The sequence below is a fragment of the Tetrahymena thermophila genome (genome assembly GCF_000189635.1).
Source record: "Tetrahymena thermophila SB210 genomic scaffold scf_8254420, whole genome shotgun sequence".
NCBI classification, from domain to species: Eukaryota; Ciliophora; class Oligohymenophorea; order Hymenostomatida; family Tetrahymenidae; genus Tetrahymena; species Tetrahymena thermophila.
Genome location: NW_002476202.1, coordinates 191,158 through 208,974, shown reverse-complemented (window position 1 = coordinate 208,974; position 17,817 = coordinate 191,158). Strand labels below are relative to the sequence as shown.

General features: G+C 23.6%; 4 protein-coding genes across 4 annotated transcripts; 3 read left to right on the top strand and 1 right to left on the bottom strand. All coding sequences in view use genetic code 6, as the record gives it.

Moving 5' to 3' along the window:
- The first annotated feature begins 1,069 nt into the window (after nt 1–1,069).
- On the top strand, nt 1,070–4,909 carry TTHERM_00693240 (transmembrane protein, putative). Its single transcript, XM_001023589.2, has 11 exons — nt 1,070–2,059; nt 2,242–3,050; nt 3,108–3,203; nt 3,257–3,385; nt 3,437–3,532; nt 3,586–3,675; nt 3,874–4,221; nt 4,272–4,361; nt 4,417–4,503; nt 4,560–4,649; nt 4,712–4,909. Exons 1-11 carry the CDS (start codon nt 1,115–1,117, stop codon nt 4,872–4,874), a joined length of 2,943 nt encoding a protein of 980 aa, XP_001023589.2. The 5' UTR covers nt 1,070–1,114; the 3' UTR covers nt 4,875–4,909.
- Nucleotides 4,910–5,162: 253 nt separating this feature from the next.
- Nucleotides 5,163–11,076, bottom strand: TTHERM_00693250 (cyclic nucleotide-binding domain protein; the record flags this gene model as incomplete). The annotated part of the gene is made up of 3 exons (XM_001023590.1): nt 5,163–8,001; nt 8,188–9,180; nt 9,323–11,076. The coding sequence occupies 3 exons, from the start codon at nt 11,074–11,076 to the stop codon at nt 5,163–5,165; spliced, it is 5,586 nt and encodes a 1,861-aa protein (XP_001023590.1).
- A 1,745-nt stretch (nt 11,077–12,821) lies between these two features.
- Nucleotides 12,822–13,322, top strand: TTHERM_00693260 (hypothetical protein; the record flags this gene model as incomplete). Its single annotated transcript, XM_001023591.1, has 1 exon — nt 12,822–13,322. One exon carries the CDS (start codon nt 12,822–12,824, stop codon nt 13,320–13,322), a length of 501 nt encoding a protein of 166 aa, XP_001023591.1.
- Nucleotides 13,323–13,436: 114 nt separating this feature from the next.
- Nucleotides 13,437–17,576, top strand: TTHERM_00693270 (hypothetical protein; the record flags this gene model as incomplete). Its single annotated transcript, XM_001023592.1, has 1 exon — nt 13,437–17,576. The coding sequence occupies one exon, from the start codon at nt 13,437–13,439 to the stop codon at nt 17,574–17,576; it is 4,140 nt and encodes a 1,379-aa protein (XP_001023592.1).
- Between the last annotated feature and the right edge of the window lie 241 nt (nt 17,577–17,817).

The following is a 17,817-nucleotide window of genomic DNA, read 5'->3' as shown; positions in this document are numbered from 1 at the left end:
TTTTAAGCTTTTTCTTCAAGATTTCTGCAAAATTTTAAACGCTAAATCTTCTTTTCTAATAATTAAATTACTTGGTTATCATTTTAAAAAATTTTTGATAAATCCATCAAAAAATTTTAAAGAAATAATAAGACAGACAAAAAACTATTGTTATTAATAAACAATCTTCACAGTATTTTTTACCTTTAATTATTCGATGTATTTTTAGAGAATTGAGATCAATTTTTTTCATTTAATTTATTTAAAACAAATTCAGCAGACTTCTGTAGTTTATACCATCTTCATTAAAATTTACTTAATAAATTTATTATTTTACTCAGCTTCCAATTAATTTTTCTAAAATATTGCTTCTTGCTATTTTTAAGACAAAAATTAATGCTTAAAACTTTAAACAATTTTTAAAAATAAAAGTTTATCTAAAAATAATTCATTAAATTCTTAAATATGTGTATTGTTTTAAGATTTTAATGAATAAAAATATTTTTTAACTTAAATGACTTTAATTTTTAATTGAGAAAAATTAATTAATTATTTACAATTTTATTAATCTGTTTATATTTTAATAACAAATAAATAAAAAACATTCTAACATCCTATTATGGTATTTTATTTAAAGGATAAAAATTTAGGATATTTTTTAAAATCTAGCAATTATTACTAGAAAAATTCTTTATTTAATATAAAAGACATAAAAAATTGTAAATCTAATACGAAAATGCTAGATTCAATATGAGTATTTTTTTCATAAAGTAATATATTAACAGATTAATTTTATTAAGTTAGAAATATTTACTAAAATTATACCTTGATAATATTATTTATAATTTATGGTTAAAACAGATTTTGGAGTTTTTGTTTTTATATATTGGCAATAAGATATAAAAATAATTGTGGTTTTCCATTTAATTTATGAATAAATAGTCCTAAAAATTGGATTTATGAGTTTATATAAAATTAATAAATATCGAAGGATTCAGTCAATATTTTTGAATGGAGCTTTCAAATTCCATCAATTTTTCACTATTAAAACAATTAAAGAAGAAAAATATTAGCTTTATAAACAATAAAGTATTATTAATTCGTTTATAAATCACAGTAATTATTTCAATTTAAAATGAAGCAAAATATTTAAAATTAGAGTCAAAGTCATTTAATTATGGCTTAAGTATCAAGGATTGTGCTCTCAATTCTTTAGTTGATTTCCTGCATTATTTATTTGATATATATAGATATTTAAATTTAGAGTATTTCAGCTATCTTAATATTGAGCATATGTTTTCCACACTTTTTGTATTTCTGCTATTGGATGAGAATCATTTATAAGGTTGAAATGAAAAATAAACAAATAGAAATAAGAAGATCTACTCATCCTAAATTTAAAAAAATTGGTTTATTAGTTTCATGGATACCTTTATGTATCCTAATGAGCATCCTTCAGAAGCTCAATTTATCAGGCTATGCTATTTTTCATTACATTTACAGTAAATTTGGAATAATGCTTACCTCTGATTTAATTGAGCTTATGACTATAGATGCAGATCAGCGTAACGCAATAGGAATGATAACTAGAGAAAAAACAGTCTCAAAGCAAAACACATACATTGAAATAAAATAAAATAATAATAATATAAATCATGAAATAGTGCCTTTATAATAATAGTAGTTAAGTTTGAGTGGAGTAAATAATCATCCCAACTTTAATGAAATATCTCCACAAAAAAATCTAGAAATTCTTATTAACAACAACACCAAAGACAATGTTGTTAGCAATAACGATGCTATTATTACCAATAATAATGTAAACAATAGCAGAGTTATAAATCCTATTTAAATATAGCTCTAGCAAAGTAATAGCCAATCAAAGTAGCAAAATAGGAGTCAAAATATTAGAAAGAAAATAATTTAAACCTAAACAAGAGAATTAGATGAAGATTTAAGTCCAATATAGATAAATAATAATAATAACCATTACTTGAATGTGTACAACACTCCCATAAAAAGAAGAGCTTTCTAGTTAGATGTCGATAGTCCTATCAAAAACAAAAGCAGATAGTTTGGAGTAAATAAATATTTTCCTTATTTTGAAAAAACTAAGAGAATTTTTTAGATGTATACAGAATGTATTAAAAGAACATATAAAAAACTAGAAAATTAAAAATAAATTTTATATTCTTTATTTATTTTTTAAATTTAATCAATAATTTTAATTTGCTAAATGCATTTATTTTTATATATAAATAGATAAGAAGAAAGACTTAAAGAGGTTCAGTAAATAGCAATATAGATCCTACAATGACTACATTTGGAAATTACAACAGTAGAGAAATTCATTTAGATGGAGATAATAATATAAATGGTGGTAAGTAATTTTTAAATTAATTTACTAGAAGCTCAACTATGATTGGTTCTCTTTACAATGGATATGATGAACATGCTTTAAGCCTAACTGCTAATTAAAAATTTTAGACAAACCGGTTCTTATTTGAGAGATATTATCAGTTAATAACTACACATTCTAACTTCATTGAGTTCCTTTTTAGTGTCATACCTTGTATAATAGGTTAAATAGTAAATAACGAAATTGGAATTGATACTTAGAAAGAATAGGTTGTTGGATACATTTGCTTAACTATTTCTGCAATCAACTTCATTGCCAATATAATTTACTTATATGCCTTTTTGTTTGAGGAAGAGTTACTTCAGTACTTCTTCTCATCTATAAACTAAATTGAAAAGAAGAGAGAATAACTTTTTAATGTTGCCAAAGCTAAACAGTGTAAAATAAACGAATAAAATTAACGATTCAATAATATCTCATAAAATATGATGCTTTCAGTAATCGGAGTTTTTCCTTTCCCTGAAAGAATAGAATTGAACACAATAGAGAAAGTTCATCAACTCTCTAATTGTAATGAAAATAGTTTAATCGATATTAAAAGTATACATGTAAACATTCCTGGAAAAAACCTAACTTTCGAAGAAATTTTGTAGGACTTTTAGTATATCTTCTCAAATGCTATAAATACCACTTAAGTCAAGCTTTCATTATCGTAATTTAGTTAAAAAAGACATAAATATTTTTAATAATGTATTTATATTTTTAATAGATGCAATAGAATCAAAGACGATACAATAAATAATATGGTTAAAATAATATTATCAAAAATAGGACATTAACTTAAAAGTTTTGAACTTCTTTATGAGTAATTTAATGATTTAGTAACTCAGCTTTTAATTTTAATTAATATTTATATAGTGAAAATCAAACCACTACAAAAGGAGAGTTTGAGCTTAGAGAATAAATAGCTTCATGGGATTGTAGGACTAATGGTATTTCTTAGAAGAGAATTGTTGGAGACTAATACATCAGCTATAGACCAGAAAAGTATAAAAAATAATTATCATCAATAAAAATATTAATCATTTTATTTAACAGGAATACTGATTAATTGATAATTCAAAAAGATCTAGAATACATTTTCGAATGCTAAATAAATAAGAATTTTATTTAAATAGCAGAATTCCATTTCAAGTAAATTAAATAAATAAATTCAAATATATGAAAAATAACTATTTTATTTTTAGATAAATTGAAATCACTGAAGAAATACTTGACTTAATACAGAATTTTATTTAAGAAACAATAAGTTTAAATTGGCTAGAGCTCCACTTAAAGTAAATAAACCTATTTTAAAAATTAAAATATTGTTTAAAACAAATATGAGAAACAAATAAAATAATAAATAAGTTAATTAGTTAATAATTTAAAAATTATTTAAATAAGTGTTTGATGATTTAATTTTAAAAATTTTTTAGACAATACTTTAATATTTGATCAAAACATTCTTAAATTATTTTTTATTAAATAATAAGCCCTAGCTTTTAGAATTAGTTGAGCATAGATAGCATTTTGTCTTCTATACAACACCATTCTTACATTTAAACCTGCTTTTTGACTACTGAAATTTTAAATTACGGAATTATGAAGAAAAAGGAAATATTAAATTTAGTAAAACTTGAACTGATGAATGATCTAAAATCTCTATAAATTGAGCATTAAATGAATGCACTAAATTATGATCTAATTGAAAGTTTGTTCAAATAGAAAGTTTCCTTCAAAGCACCACTTTCAAAATTCACCCTTAGTAAATAGGATATTTAAACATTCTGTAGTATACTTTCCTAATTTTAAAATATAGACCTGTTAGAATTCCATATAAAGTAATTAATTTATTCTTTAATTTTAAAAATAATTACTTTTTAAAATTTAGAAACAGTTAAGTAGATGATGAAAATTTACAGCAAATATTTAAATCTATAACTAATCCTCATTTGCTAAACATAGCAGTCATCAAGTTAAAGTAAATTATTTAAATTATATTTTTATATTTTTCAAAATATTGATTTAAATATTAGGTAAAACAGAATTTCAATGGATAATCAAACAATAGAAACGCTCGTTTAATAATTAAAAAGTTGTGAAAAAATTTACATTGATTTATGGTAAAATATAAAATTTGAAATTAATTTTTAACTTATAAATTAAAAATTATATTTAGCAAAAACCAAATAAATCAAACAAACTCAGAACTATTTGTACAAGCATTCGAACAATTTTAAAAATTAACTCATATCACTATCAGATTAAAGTAAATTATTTTTAAAATCAATATTTATTTCTTAAATTTATTGTTTAAAATTATTTAAACAGAGACAATCCTATAACTTCGTAATCAGCGATTCAACAAAGTTTTAACAAATATATTTCTAATTGTCCTCATATTTAAAAGAAAATTTTATAATTTGAAAAACAAAACAGGAGTACTAAAATAAATTTAATGATTGATGTAAATAAAAGCCAATCCTATGAATGAAATAAATATATCCAAATATTCCATTTACAAAATTTAAATGTTAATAAACAATAATTACTTAGTTTACTAAAAGTTACTGATTTAATTTGTATTAATTTATAATATATTTAATGATTGATTCATTTATTAAATTATTTAGCTTTCATGCATCGTTTATATCATCTAGAAATAAAATAAATTTATCTTGTTATTTTTAAAAATGAAAATAAACAAGCACAAACAAGAATTAATAATTTGAAACTAATAAACTCAACAAAATATTATTTTAATATATTTATTATTTTTTTTTCATTCATTTTTGATAAAAATGGGTTTTTGCATATGATTCAGAATTGTTATTTTATTTGCAGTTAAATAATTCTTTTTAATATCAAACCTTTTAATTGGTACTTTTTAAACTTAATTATCGTCAAAACATAATTACTAGCCAATAGAGTCTACTTATTAATCTGGTTCATTTTATTTGTTTTATTATGGCTTTACACATTTAAATAAACCTTTGTTTTATAATTATTAAGGGCTTTTGAAATTTGATAAAGTTTTAGAGTAAATTGATATATTCTTGAAAGAAGCTGTATTGTCTTTTAGATTTAGTTTATTTATCACGTTTTATTGTATATTATTATTATTATTATTATTATTAACAGCAATTTAATTTTAATTGTTATTATTTTTGAAGCCATTGCTGCTAAAAAGTTTTTCACTATGTATAGGGAAAAAGTTATGTGGAGAAGATTTTACAGTTTTTATAGAAGATTATTAAGAGTTTGGTTTTTTTAATTTTTACATTTAATTTAGATTATCACCTACTGATTTATTCAATTCTTCGTTTTATTAGCTTTCTATCTACTGATTTCTTAATCTACTAGTTCCTCTTGATTAGCTTTCTATATTTAAATTACCTCTTTATGATTTATCTTACAAAAGAAAATATTTGGAAGTCTTTATGAGTTGGTTTTGTTAATTATTTGAAGTGAAGTTCATTGAAGAATTAACTCTCTTTAAATTTCTTTTTTGGTCTAAAGCAAGACCCAACTATGGCAATAAATTTTGTGAATAATTATTATTGTTATTAATGTTTTACTGAAATTGCTATTTGGATAAAATATCTTATATTAAATGCAATTTTGTGTCTTTTCCTTGGTTTAATTAAACTTTTTTAACCTCTTAAGCAGTTGTTGATAGACTTTAAACCAATGAATCTTTATTATAAATAGATCTTTAGCTAAAATTAAATTCATGACCTGAATTTTTTCTTGAAATAATTGGAGATTAGACAACAACTTCAGGCTCTAGTCCATGTGAGTTTTAGAAAGTAGCCCTGTCTTCCATAGATGATAATTTTGAATAGATAGAGCATATTTATGAGCCTCTTTTTTAATGATGAATTTATTTTCTTGTTCCAGTTTCGATTTCTAATTAAGTAATTTTATTTTTATTTTAGTTAACTCTCTATCCCCTTTAATAAAAGTCATCGTTGTACATGCAAACTTCCTTTGTAATTTTATACTGTTCATGTGCACTTATTTTCTTTTAGTGTTTTGTTCCCTTTTTAAGCAATTCTTTATTGATCTTAATGTCCTTTTTCAATTTTTTTAAGATTTCGAAACCTGAAAAAAATTCTTCCTTCAATTCTTACAGTTATTCTTTTTGCAAGTTTTCTTGTAATATAGTATCCTATTGCATATTTTAAACTATTTATCCAGCAATCCTTTGCTTTTTCGCTTAATCTTACATGGCAAAATCATTCATTTACTACTCAAATATGCTTATAGTTCTATTCGATTGTAGTTGACTATTTAATTAACTTCTGTTTGTAATTAAGCCATTATTTGTTTAAATGTTGTTATTATTTTGATTTTATACACTTCTACTTGTAATTTAATCACTTGCTGTATACATCTTATTTACAATTTTATCATCTTGATTCTATGTGTCTTTTATTTAATCTAGATTTCTTAATTATTGATCTATTAAATTAGCTGATGACTTTGACTTAACTCCTGATTGAACTCTATATTGCTAAAGCCTTTCAGTATTTAGTGTAGGTTAATCTTATCTCTAACTTTTTTAATCCTAATTTTGATATCTTGCACTTAAGTATCCAGCATTCTCTCCTTAAATGTTATTTTGCTATTTATCTCTTACGGGAGTAAAAAACTATTTACTACTTTCAGAATGCTAGCTTGTCTTGCTCAAATTTTATATTTGATTGTAAAGCTAAACTTTTTATAAATTTTTTATCAGTTCATATTTAGTGTCTTTTATTGTGGTAGGAGATTTTTGATGATGAGTTTAAAAAGAAGATTTAACCATAAGTAATCTATCTGAAGTGTTACCTTCCGTTTCATTTTCATCATTCAATTTTGGAATAAATTGCTACTTGTGAAAGTAGTAATTTTATTCTGGTGAGTTGCTATTAACATTTTCTCCATCATTTTACTAATTATAGGGAACCCCACATATAATAGCATCCATTTTTTACTGTTCTATTTGCAAGTGATTCACACTTCTTTTATTTTTTTTCTTTGGAGAAGTTAATTTTGTCAAATTTTTATCATAGTTTCTCGTTCTTTTACATTCTTCTATCTATTGGTTCCTATACTCTTCTTTGGTTTTTATCCTTTCAGCATATTTTTCATAAAACTATTTCATTTCTTCCAACTGCTTGATAAATTAATTCTTCTCACAATAATATAATGTTGATTATTAAGTAACAATAGCTGTAAATTTACGATTCCTATTAAAATAAATATCACAATCACCAAAGTACTCTCTAGAACTCAGCTTAGCAACACGAATAACTATTTTAGTAGACTCTTATTCGTTTTAAGTAATCTCTATTTCTTTCTATAATTCTATTTCTCCTTTTTTTACCAGATAAACATATTTAGTTGCATCGCCCTCTTTAAAAACGATTTCTCCATTTTAATATTTCCTTTTATGAAAGTAATATGATATTTTAGACATTTTCTCACCTGAGAGCATGTTTTGAATTAATGTTGATTCAATAAATTCTCTTTTCTTAACTAAGGATGCTTTCTCCTTTTTCATAAGAATCTGCTAATAATTTTAAGAAGAAAGATATCCGAAATAACAGTCTTCTAAACAGATGATTGTGGCTGCTCTATTTAAGTATAAATATTATAAAAAAGTTTGCTATAATTTATGAAATTTATTAATAAAAGTATAATAATTATAAACTGTTAATTGAAATTGATGCAATTTTATAAATTTGAATTTAAAAAAATAAAATAATAAAAATTTATGATTTAATTTATTTAATTGAATTGACGTAAATAGTAAATTATACCTAGGTTTTTTATTGAGGATACCTAATTCTCCGAAAACTAATCCATCTCCTGATGTAAATGCATGATTGTACTTAAATGTGTTATTAACAAAAAAATGAGCTCCGTTTTCAAGTTTTTCCAAATCAAGCCCTTTTATTTGCTATTCAATTACCTTCTTTTGCTCTTAATACATTTTGTAAGTACTTGAACTACTGCTATTTGTAACAAAAGCATCAATAGCTCCTTTCAATACACTTCTCCTTCTTCCAACTTTATGAGAAATATTTTATAACTTTTGAGCGAGTTGAACATTTTCTACTTAAGGAGCTAAATTTATATTCAATTAGCTAGGTCTTCTAATTTCTTTCATATCTTTATCTAGCTTTGCTATATATAATTAATTAGAATTATACATGGGGTCAGATGATTCATCTTAAACCATTTTATTTATCAACAAATCTTTGAACTTCTCCACAGGTTATCGAAATTCTTTCTCTTCAAATTTTTCTTAATCATGGTGGTTATAAATATCATTTTAATTCTTTTATAAAACAGAATATGAAGAATCTTCTTAAAGAATACTAACTTAATATGATTAAATTTATTAATCTTTTTTAAAATTTTAGTTTTAATAATTATTTATTTCATAGTAACTTTAAGCTGGTAATATAGGTTAATATTTTTTTTTAATTTATTGGTTTTGCATCGTAAAATTATTAGTATTTGCTTCAATTAAATTAGGATCTATTTAACCTCTATCTGAATTCTATCCTCTAGCAGAGTTTTAAGGGATGCTGTATACTCTTTAAACATTTTATTCTATTGAATTATTCACTTCAAATTATACTTATTTTCTGTCAATATTTACACTGTTATTCAAATTGCTGCTTCTTTATGTATTTAAAATTGATTATTTTTAATCTTAATTATTCACTTATATATTTCTATATGATGATTAGCTTAAGTCCATAAAACTATTCTTTGCCTTTGATGTATCTATTTTTTAACTTGATCTTTTTTAAAAATTCATTAAAATATTAAGATATATTTAAATATTTGCATTTAAAATAGCAAAATAAAATTAGATTATTTGAATTTTTCAATAGAAAAATTAAGTGATTTTGAAATAATCAATAAATTATTTTAATTTATTACCTTTAAGCATGCATCTGTTTAAACATAATCTTCTTCTCTGAGTTTTATGAACGGATAATTTACATTGCTTTATCTAATTCTTTTTCAATATTAACTTAACCAAGCTCTACTTTAGATTTTTAACGTAATTACTCTTTACTTTAGGTATTTTAAATTACTATCGAATTATTATTTAATTCAGTCAAAGATTCTTATGAATCATCTTCACTTTCTAGATTCTCTCCCTCCTCAGCTAGAGAATTGAGAGTGAAATCAATTCTTGATTTTGTAAAATTTTATTGGGTAGGAATTTTTTGAAGAATGTTTGCTTTGACTTTAACAATTAAAACGAAATACAAAATATTGCAAAGCCTTTTGTAAGCTCTGTGCAGTGATCGATACAAAAGTCTTTTATGGATCGTATAAATAAGTTATTAAGTTGATTTAAGCTCTTTTGCCACTTAATCTTCTTTATGGATTTCTTCGGGTTTTTTTGGTATAAGAATTGAGACTTTTCCCTTTAATGTAATATAAAAGCGATCAGGAAAGTCTCCATAAAAAAAAACTATTCCTCCTTTAGGTATATATTGGTACTACATTGCTTTGCATAAGCTTTAAAAAAGCAAAACCTTTGATTCTATTTTGTTAAAGAAAGGTATTTGTTTAGTTGCTCTCATTATATTTTGAATATCTTCTCCATTTCTTTACTCTTTTGTTTTGTTCATTAAAATTCCTAAAGCTTAGTTCATATAAGGATCAGCTGTTATATTAGGAATTCTCTTTCTTATAGGTATCTAATTACAATTCTATGTACTTTCACTTTAGCTTCCAACAATAGGATCAATTACACTAGAAAAGTATATTTCTTTAGTAGTTTTTTTCAATTTATTTTACTCTTAGTCAAACTAATCTTCTAAACTTCCATTTAAAGATATACTCTATTTTTTTAGTGTGTTTATTGAGGTATTATTTACAGAAAGCAATTTTGAATTTTCCATCATTGAACTATTTCTGCTCTAAGTTATCTTACCAATTCCAAGCTTAATTTATGCATTTCTATTTGACATATTTGATTTTATATCAATATTATTAATTTTTATGCTTTCATTTTATCTTTACTTGTTCTAAAATAATTTTTGTCTCTTAATATTTTAAACTAAATTTTTTTTTGTTTCTTCCAATCCTATTTCAGCCAATTTCTACTTAACCTAGTTTCTTTTCTACTCAATATACTAGTCTTTTCTAAGCAAGAATTAGTTTAAATTTAAAGCTTTTGGGGAGATATCTTGATTTCCATCATTGCTATCTTAAACCGAATTATTTTTACTATATTTTTCACTTACTACTTATTGTTGTTAAGTTAATTAGCGAATAATTTGCTCTTTTATATTATGTCTTTTTTATTCAATTATTTAATCTTTTAGCAAATTGCAGCCAGATTTTTTTACATCCAAAGGACTCTGAGTCTATGAACCAGAAATATCATTTTCAAAATTTGAATGAATTTAACTGTTCTATAACTCATTCTTTGAGATTAAGTCATTTGATGGGTATTTCAACAGCCTTTTCTTTAAGTCATCATTTTTACTGAGAGTATTGCTTAATGGAGATTTATTTTAGCTACTATCAGATTTTTGTCTTAGATTCTTTTGTATTTACTAAGATTTCGAATGATCTAGAGATAATCCACTTATGTCTATCTTAGGAATAATTAACTTTTATATACTTTCAACCTATTTTGTTTAAACATTTTAAATTTGCTAAGTAGTTTCCATTGAAATTGATTTGCATCAAATTCAACTGTATACAAAATTTATCACTAGATAAAGATTAAAAGCTAGTCAAGGGCGTGTATTTTATCAATTATTGTTATTAAAATTGCTAATTCAATGAAAAAATTAATGAAAATATAAAAAATGCATCAAATTATTTTAATTATGAACTAATTAATTAATTGCATTTACTATTACCACTAACATAAATATTTAATAAATTCATATGGAATTACATCGATATTATTAATTATCAAAAGAGTTTTGTTTCATTTGTTAGATTTAATAAACATAAATTACTAAATTAATGAATGAGATATGTTATTGAATCATTTTTAATAGATCATTGATTTATTTATAATTGCTTTTTAATTTTTCTATATATCAACCTTCATAATAAATGTTATTTAAAATTATTTATATTGTTAATCTAATAAGTTAAAAAAAAATACAATATCTCTACTATAATTTGAAATTATTTTCCTCAAAAAAAGTAATTTAGTATTATTAGAATATTAATTTAATTTTAATGAAGCTATTTTTATTAAATTTCTACCAACTTTTTTTGGATAGACTAATTATATTTGTGTAATATAAAATAATAAAACAGTTTTTATTTATATAAATTAAAGAGAAAAAATTAATTAGACATTTTAATTTATAATTTTGTTATATTTTCTCATTGTTGTAACTTTGTAAAAATAATCATTATTTAAAAGTAAGGTTTACATTTACAAATAATTTATTTTGAAACTATTTTTCAATACATAAATTTGTATATTAACTAACAATTATTCTTAATTTGAATCTAGAATTTATATAATAACAAACTTCATTTAATTTTTGATATATATATTATTACTAACAATATTAAACACTTTAATATGATCAAGTATTGGCGAATTAAAATTTTCAACATATTTAAAAATAATAATGTTTATTATATTATGATTTATTTATAAATAAACTAGTAGTATGTAATTTTTTATATGTAATTAACAAAAAAAAAATATTTTAAATAAATTAAATATGGTATCGTTTTTAAATAATTTCTGTTAGAGGATTTATTTATAGAAAAAAAGGTTAAGTTATTTGAATATGAGAGATATTATTTATTCAGATTTAAATTACTTTAGGAATATAATAATTAATAAGCTTAATTTTGTTTATATTAAATTGGTGACTCAACATTATATTTATTATTTATTTTAAAGGTTCTTCTTCCTAATAATAACGACATGAAGAATAACAAAAATGTACTTTATCATTTTAAATAAATTTCAATAAATCATCAAAATCAAATAACCATTCAAAGAAAACAAGGAAAGTAGAGTATTTGTTTGTTTGTTAAGCTTTTTACCTAACAACCAAAAATTAAATAAATAAGTCACTTAATTAATTTGAAGATATATCAAATCTAAATAAGAAAACATAAATAACAAAAACAAAAAAATTTGATAATTAAAAAATAACTTTTAAACACAAAATTCACCTAATAAATTAAATAGAGTCAATCAAATAACAAATATTAGGTAAATTCAATAAGCTTTTTCAATTTCATATTTGAGAGAGAAATAGTAATTCTAAAAAGGTTAAGAATAAAATAATCTTCTAAGATTCCACATAGGGAAAGAATAGGATCAAGCTAACAATATTGAACTATAAAGCTGGAAGGTGAAATAACATCGCATATTTGCATATAATTTCATTTAAATAAAGTAGGAATAACTTTCATATTAATTTGAAGAATGAGTATTAATTCTAACAGTAATAAATAGTATACAAAATTTTCCAAAGCAGATGGAGGATATTATGATATTTATAGATAGATTAATAAAAATTTATACGAAAAATATTCTTCAAGCTAAAATTATTACTATACTCGTGAAGTCAACGAAATTCTTTTCAGATAGGAAAATACCAGAAGCTGGATTCGCTACAAAGATTTTTGTCAGTTTGATGATGATACAGAATAATATTTCCAAGAGTTCTACAAAATTGTGCTTTACGATAAAAAAATAACCTATCTAACAGAATATTATAAATTCCACAATGACATTCCTCGCATGTTTATGGAACCCCTTTGTCACATTATGAATTACTATCACGATAAGTAGCGTAAAATAAAATATGTAAAAATTACACGTATGCTGCAAATGCAACAACAACAATAGTAGTAGAAAAATTAATAAAATTTAAATTAGCAGTAATTGGAAAATGGTTGTGCTGAAGATAAGGTGTAAACTTGAATCGCAACAAATGGTCCTGAATCTGGACAACCAAACCCTACTTACAATAATCCTACAGATGCATAAAATCAAAAGAAAGGCAACGAGAACATTGTTTTATAAACTGAAGTTTCTATGGAAAGGTTGCTTGCACCCTTAGATAGCTTTTTAATGAATTACTCAATCAATAAACAGATAGAAGAGCAAAAGCTAATATCTACATAGAATAAATAAATTAATTAAAAGAGCCAATAATTTATTTCGAGTAATCCAAAAAGTTAGCATGCAATTAATTAAAGTTGCAGAACTATTAATGACTTAAATATTAAATTAGGTTAAATTATAAATTAATAAAATTCGCAAATGCTTAACAGCAGTATTTGCACTATTTCAAGCTTAAACACTAACCATGGAGAACACAACAGTTTTGGAAATTTAAGCAAATTTTTGCAGTTTTGCAATCAAAAACCTGTCTAAAATAATAAAAGAAAAGTATCAGCCAAGCAATAAGACAATTAAACTTACTAGCTTTAGTCTATTTAAGTTAGTCTTCCTGCATAGAGCTAGAATTTGTAAATGAACCAGCCTCATCAGCCAAAAAATTTTTAAGGTGGAATATTAGAAAATCTATAAGAAAAAGCAAAAAATACTTTACCAACAAAATAAATATCTTCTAAATAATTAAATAATTCAACAAATTAAAATACATAGAATTTAGCTTAATTAAATACTTAAAATGTTATTTAGCAAAATATTTAAAATTTTTCTAACTCCAATTAATCAAAAAATAATAGCACAGCCTAGACTAAAAGCAATCAAATAAGTAGTGTAAATTAATTATAAAATAACTAATAAAATATTTAAAACCGTCCTCCTAGTCATACATTTCATAACGCACCAAATACAAGTGAACTGGATACTAAATCAAAAGTAATACAGTAAAAAATACAAGAATAAATTAATTTAAAGAAAGATATCCTCATCAATAAATTGATTACATCACAAAAGAATTATTCAAAGACACCTGAATAATAACATCTAATTAATAACCAGCCCGTTTCTTAGCTATTGCTAGACTAAGATTAACTTAATATCGGTAGTTCAACTGACAGAAATCTTTAGCATGGTAGTCAGTCACAAAAATTGACACTAGAACTTAAAAGAAATAAATCACAGCAGCTTGAATAAATGAAAAAGCTTAATTCATCTAAAACCAATTCTATATCAAAGTAATAAGAAAAGGAGCTCCTAAAAAAATTATTTGTGAGTAAATAAAAGCAATCTAATATTTTTTAGAGCTAAAACAACGATATCTTAAATACTTTTAATGGCTAACTCAGTCCAACTCACTCTCAACCTTTATTCCAAAATTAGTCTCCCAATATAATTTTAAATAATTCACATAATGATATAAATTAATAATTACAATAAAATAAAAATTAAAAGACAGAAGCTGCTTTTAAACACCCTAATATTCCTAAATTAAATTTGGCTTCTACTGTTTTATTGTAGTAAGAATAAATTCCAAATAAATTAATTACATAAAATTCACAGCTTCATGGAAAACTAACTCCCCAAAACTAAACTAAGTTGCAGGGTAAGAGGTCAGATTCAGTATAACAAAGCGGCACATACGGGTAGCAACAGCTTCATAATAATAACAACAATCCTCTTTATACTACACGAAATAATAAGTAAGAAGATATCAAAATACAGCAGTATTCTCCTTCTTAAAAACCTCAATATGCTCGCAGCACCTCTCCTTAAAATAAATTTGAAAACCGCATCATAAATAATTATTAAAAAAAGATTTATGATAATCCCTCCCTTCAAATAATGAATAGCGAAAGACTTCATGCTAGTCGCAACTAATCTAAAAATGTTTCTCCATAGTGCTCACCTGTAGGTTCCCACTCCTAGCTACTAGCTAATCCTATTTTACAAAAGCAGCTTATTTATTCATAAGAATTAAATATAGCAAAAACATAGGCGACAAAATCTCATGAGGGTACTGAAGAATTAAAAAATTTGTATTTCTAATTATAAAAAAAGCAACAGCAATTAGGTTTATGTGGTTTAGATTCAAATAAAGAAAATTCTAAAATTCACAAAGCCATCATGAACAGCCGAGATATAATTGATTCTACTGGATAGTAATCTCCTTAAGCTTTTAATGGCCCCACAACATACATATTGAAAGGAAGGCACAAATCTTACCATAACCATCTTACTTATTCTAATCAGTAAGTCAGTGGAAACTAATTAATACAATCTTCATAATTGAATTCAGGTTCTCCTTCTTCTATAAATTGTAAAGCATCACCATACATAAAATCTGTTGGAATATCGCATGGTATTTAGAATAATAATTGCACTTCATCATCAAACGGGTTGGGTAAAAACTCTACAGGTATCACTGGTAACGGAACTGGAGTTTCTAAAATAGCTTCGCTATCTAACAGAACTTCTTTTATGCCAAATAGCAGAGATAATTCTAATCTTAAAATGAGTCATAACGAATCTTCAAGAAATAATAATGATTTACAACCAAATAATTCAGCTTTGCTTAATATCGTAAATGAAAACCAATAGAATAATAATAAATAAAATGAAGGTTTAATTTCAACTTTGCTATCTAATAACTTGGCTGAAGATAGAACCATTCCTAAGAAGCTGAACTTAAATTTAACACTTCTCCAATAAAGAAATAGCTGCAGTAACGACTAGCAGCCCTTGCTCAGTTCGAATAGATAACTAGAAGAAAAGAAAAGAGCTGATACAAGTCGTCTTAATAAGCAGAACTCCAGCAGCAATATAGGAGGAAGCACTAACAGCAACAGTAATAAAGTAGCTTAAAATAATACAAAGTAAGGTCAAAATGTAAATAAGAAAATGTAAAAATCCTACTCAACTCATCACTCAAGAAATAATTCAACAAAAGGTATTGATGGACTAGCCAAAAATTAATATTAATTTTAATAAAAATCTAACTAAAGTATCTTGTCTCGTGTTAATAGTAGCAAGTAATACACTTTATAAAATAACAATGCAGCAACTATTCTAATGACAGAATATAATGGTAAGAATCATTAAGAAAACATAATTTTGAATTCAAATATTATCCTTAATAACCTAATCAGCAACAGCAGTTAGGCTTACCCAAGTGGCCTCAGAGGGTCAACTGTTGTTTCAAATATAAACACAAATCCAAACTTCAACTATACTGGTGGTACATTAAATACTGATATAAATATAATTCAACCTACCGAGATTAATAATTATGAATACTTAATAAACAATTAAAAAAATAATAATCAAGCTCAAAATCCAGTAGCAGGATTTTTAACTGATAGGACTCATTATGCTTAAAATGTAAAAAAAAATAGTTAAGTACAATAACAAATATAAATGTATTAGCAATAATAATTAAAACAAAATACAAAAAGTCAAATTAATAAAATGTCTGAAATATAAACAAACTTTAATAAACCACATAAGAAAAGCTCTTAATATGAGTAATATTTGCAATAATAAATTAATGAACTTCGTAACAATACAAACAAGCTAAATTATAAATCTACTAATTAACTAACTACGTAAGGCCACACAAAAACTAAAAGTGATGTATCTGCTGTTTAATATACTGGTAACTTAAATACTAATGTTTTTTGGAATCAAACTAAGGGTACTATGAATACACGAATCACTGAAATGAATAACAGTGGAATAGGTTAATAAATTTTTCCTAAAAATAATTAATATTAAAACATATAATAATAATATTTACAAACTCAAAATGATTAACAACTTTACTTGCAACAAACAGATAGACCTGGATATAATTAAGTCTCATAATACTAGAAAGAAATGATCATTAATGAGTAAAAATAAAATGGAAGCAGTACAGCAAGAGTCTAAAGCGCCTAAGGACACAATAACAATAGTGGCAATAATATCAATAAAAAAATAAGTAACGCTAATGGTTCTAAAACTCCAACCGTTATATAAAATTACAGTAATAATAATCTTAACTAAAATTTCAACCCTTACACAAAAGTTTTAATGAATAATTATGCAGGTAATAATCAAATGATATAGCAATCAGATCTTCAGTAGTAAAATTTCTCAAAGAAATAATAATTTTCACCTGTAATTAGATATTAGCAGAGCCAAAATGGATATATTTAGGATTAAATTCTTACAAATATTTAGATGAGAGACTAAAAGTAATTTAATTTGAATTAAAATAGCTAAAAATAGACAAAATAACTATGATACAAATCCAAACTAAAATTACCATTGAATTAACTATAAATAAAACTATCTCAAATTAATTAAATAAAATTTTATAAAATGTAAAAAGTAGTAATAAAATAGATATATATCTATTGCTATTGCTTGATGAAAAAAATTCACATATTGTAGTTACTGTTTTTAAAATTTTAGTTAAAATTATTTTATTAAACACAGAATTTAAATTTTTTTTTTATAATGATGAGATCAATATATCTTACTC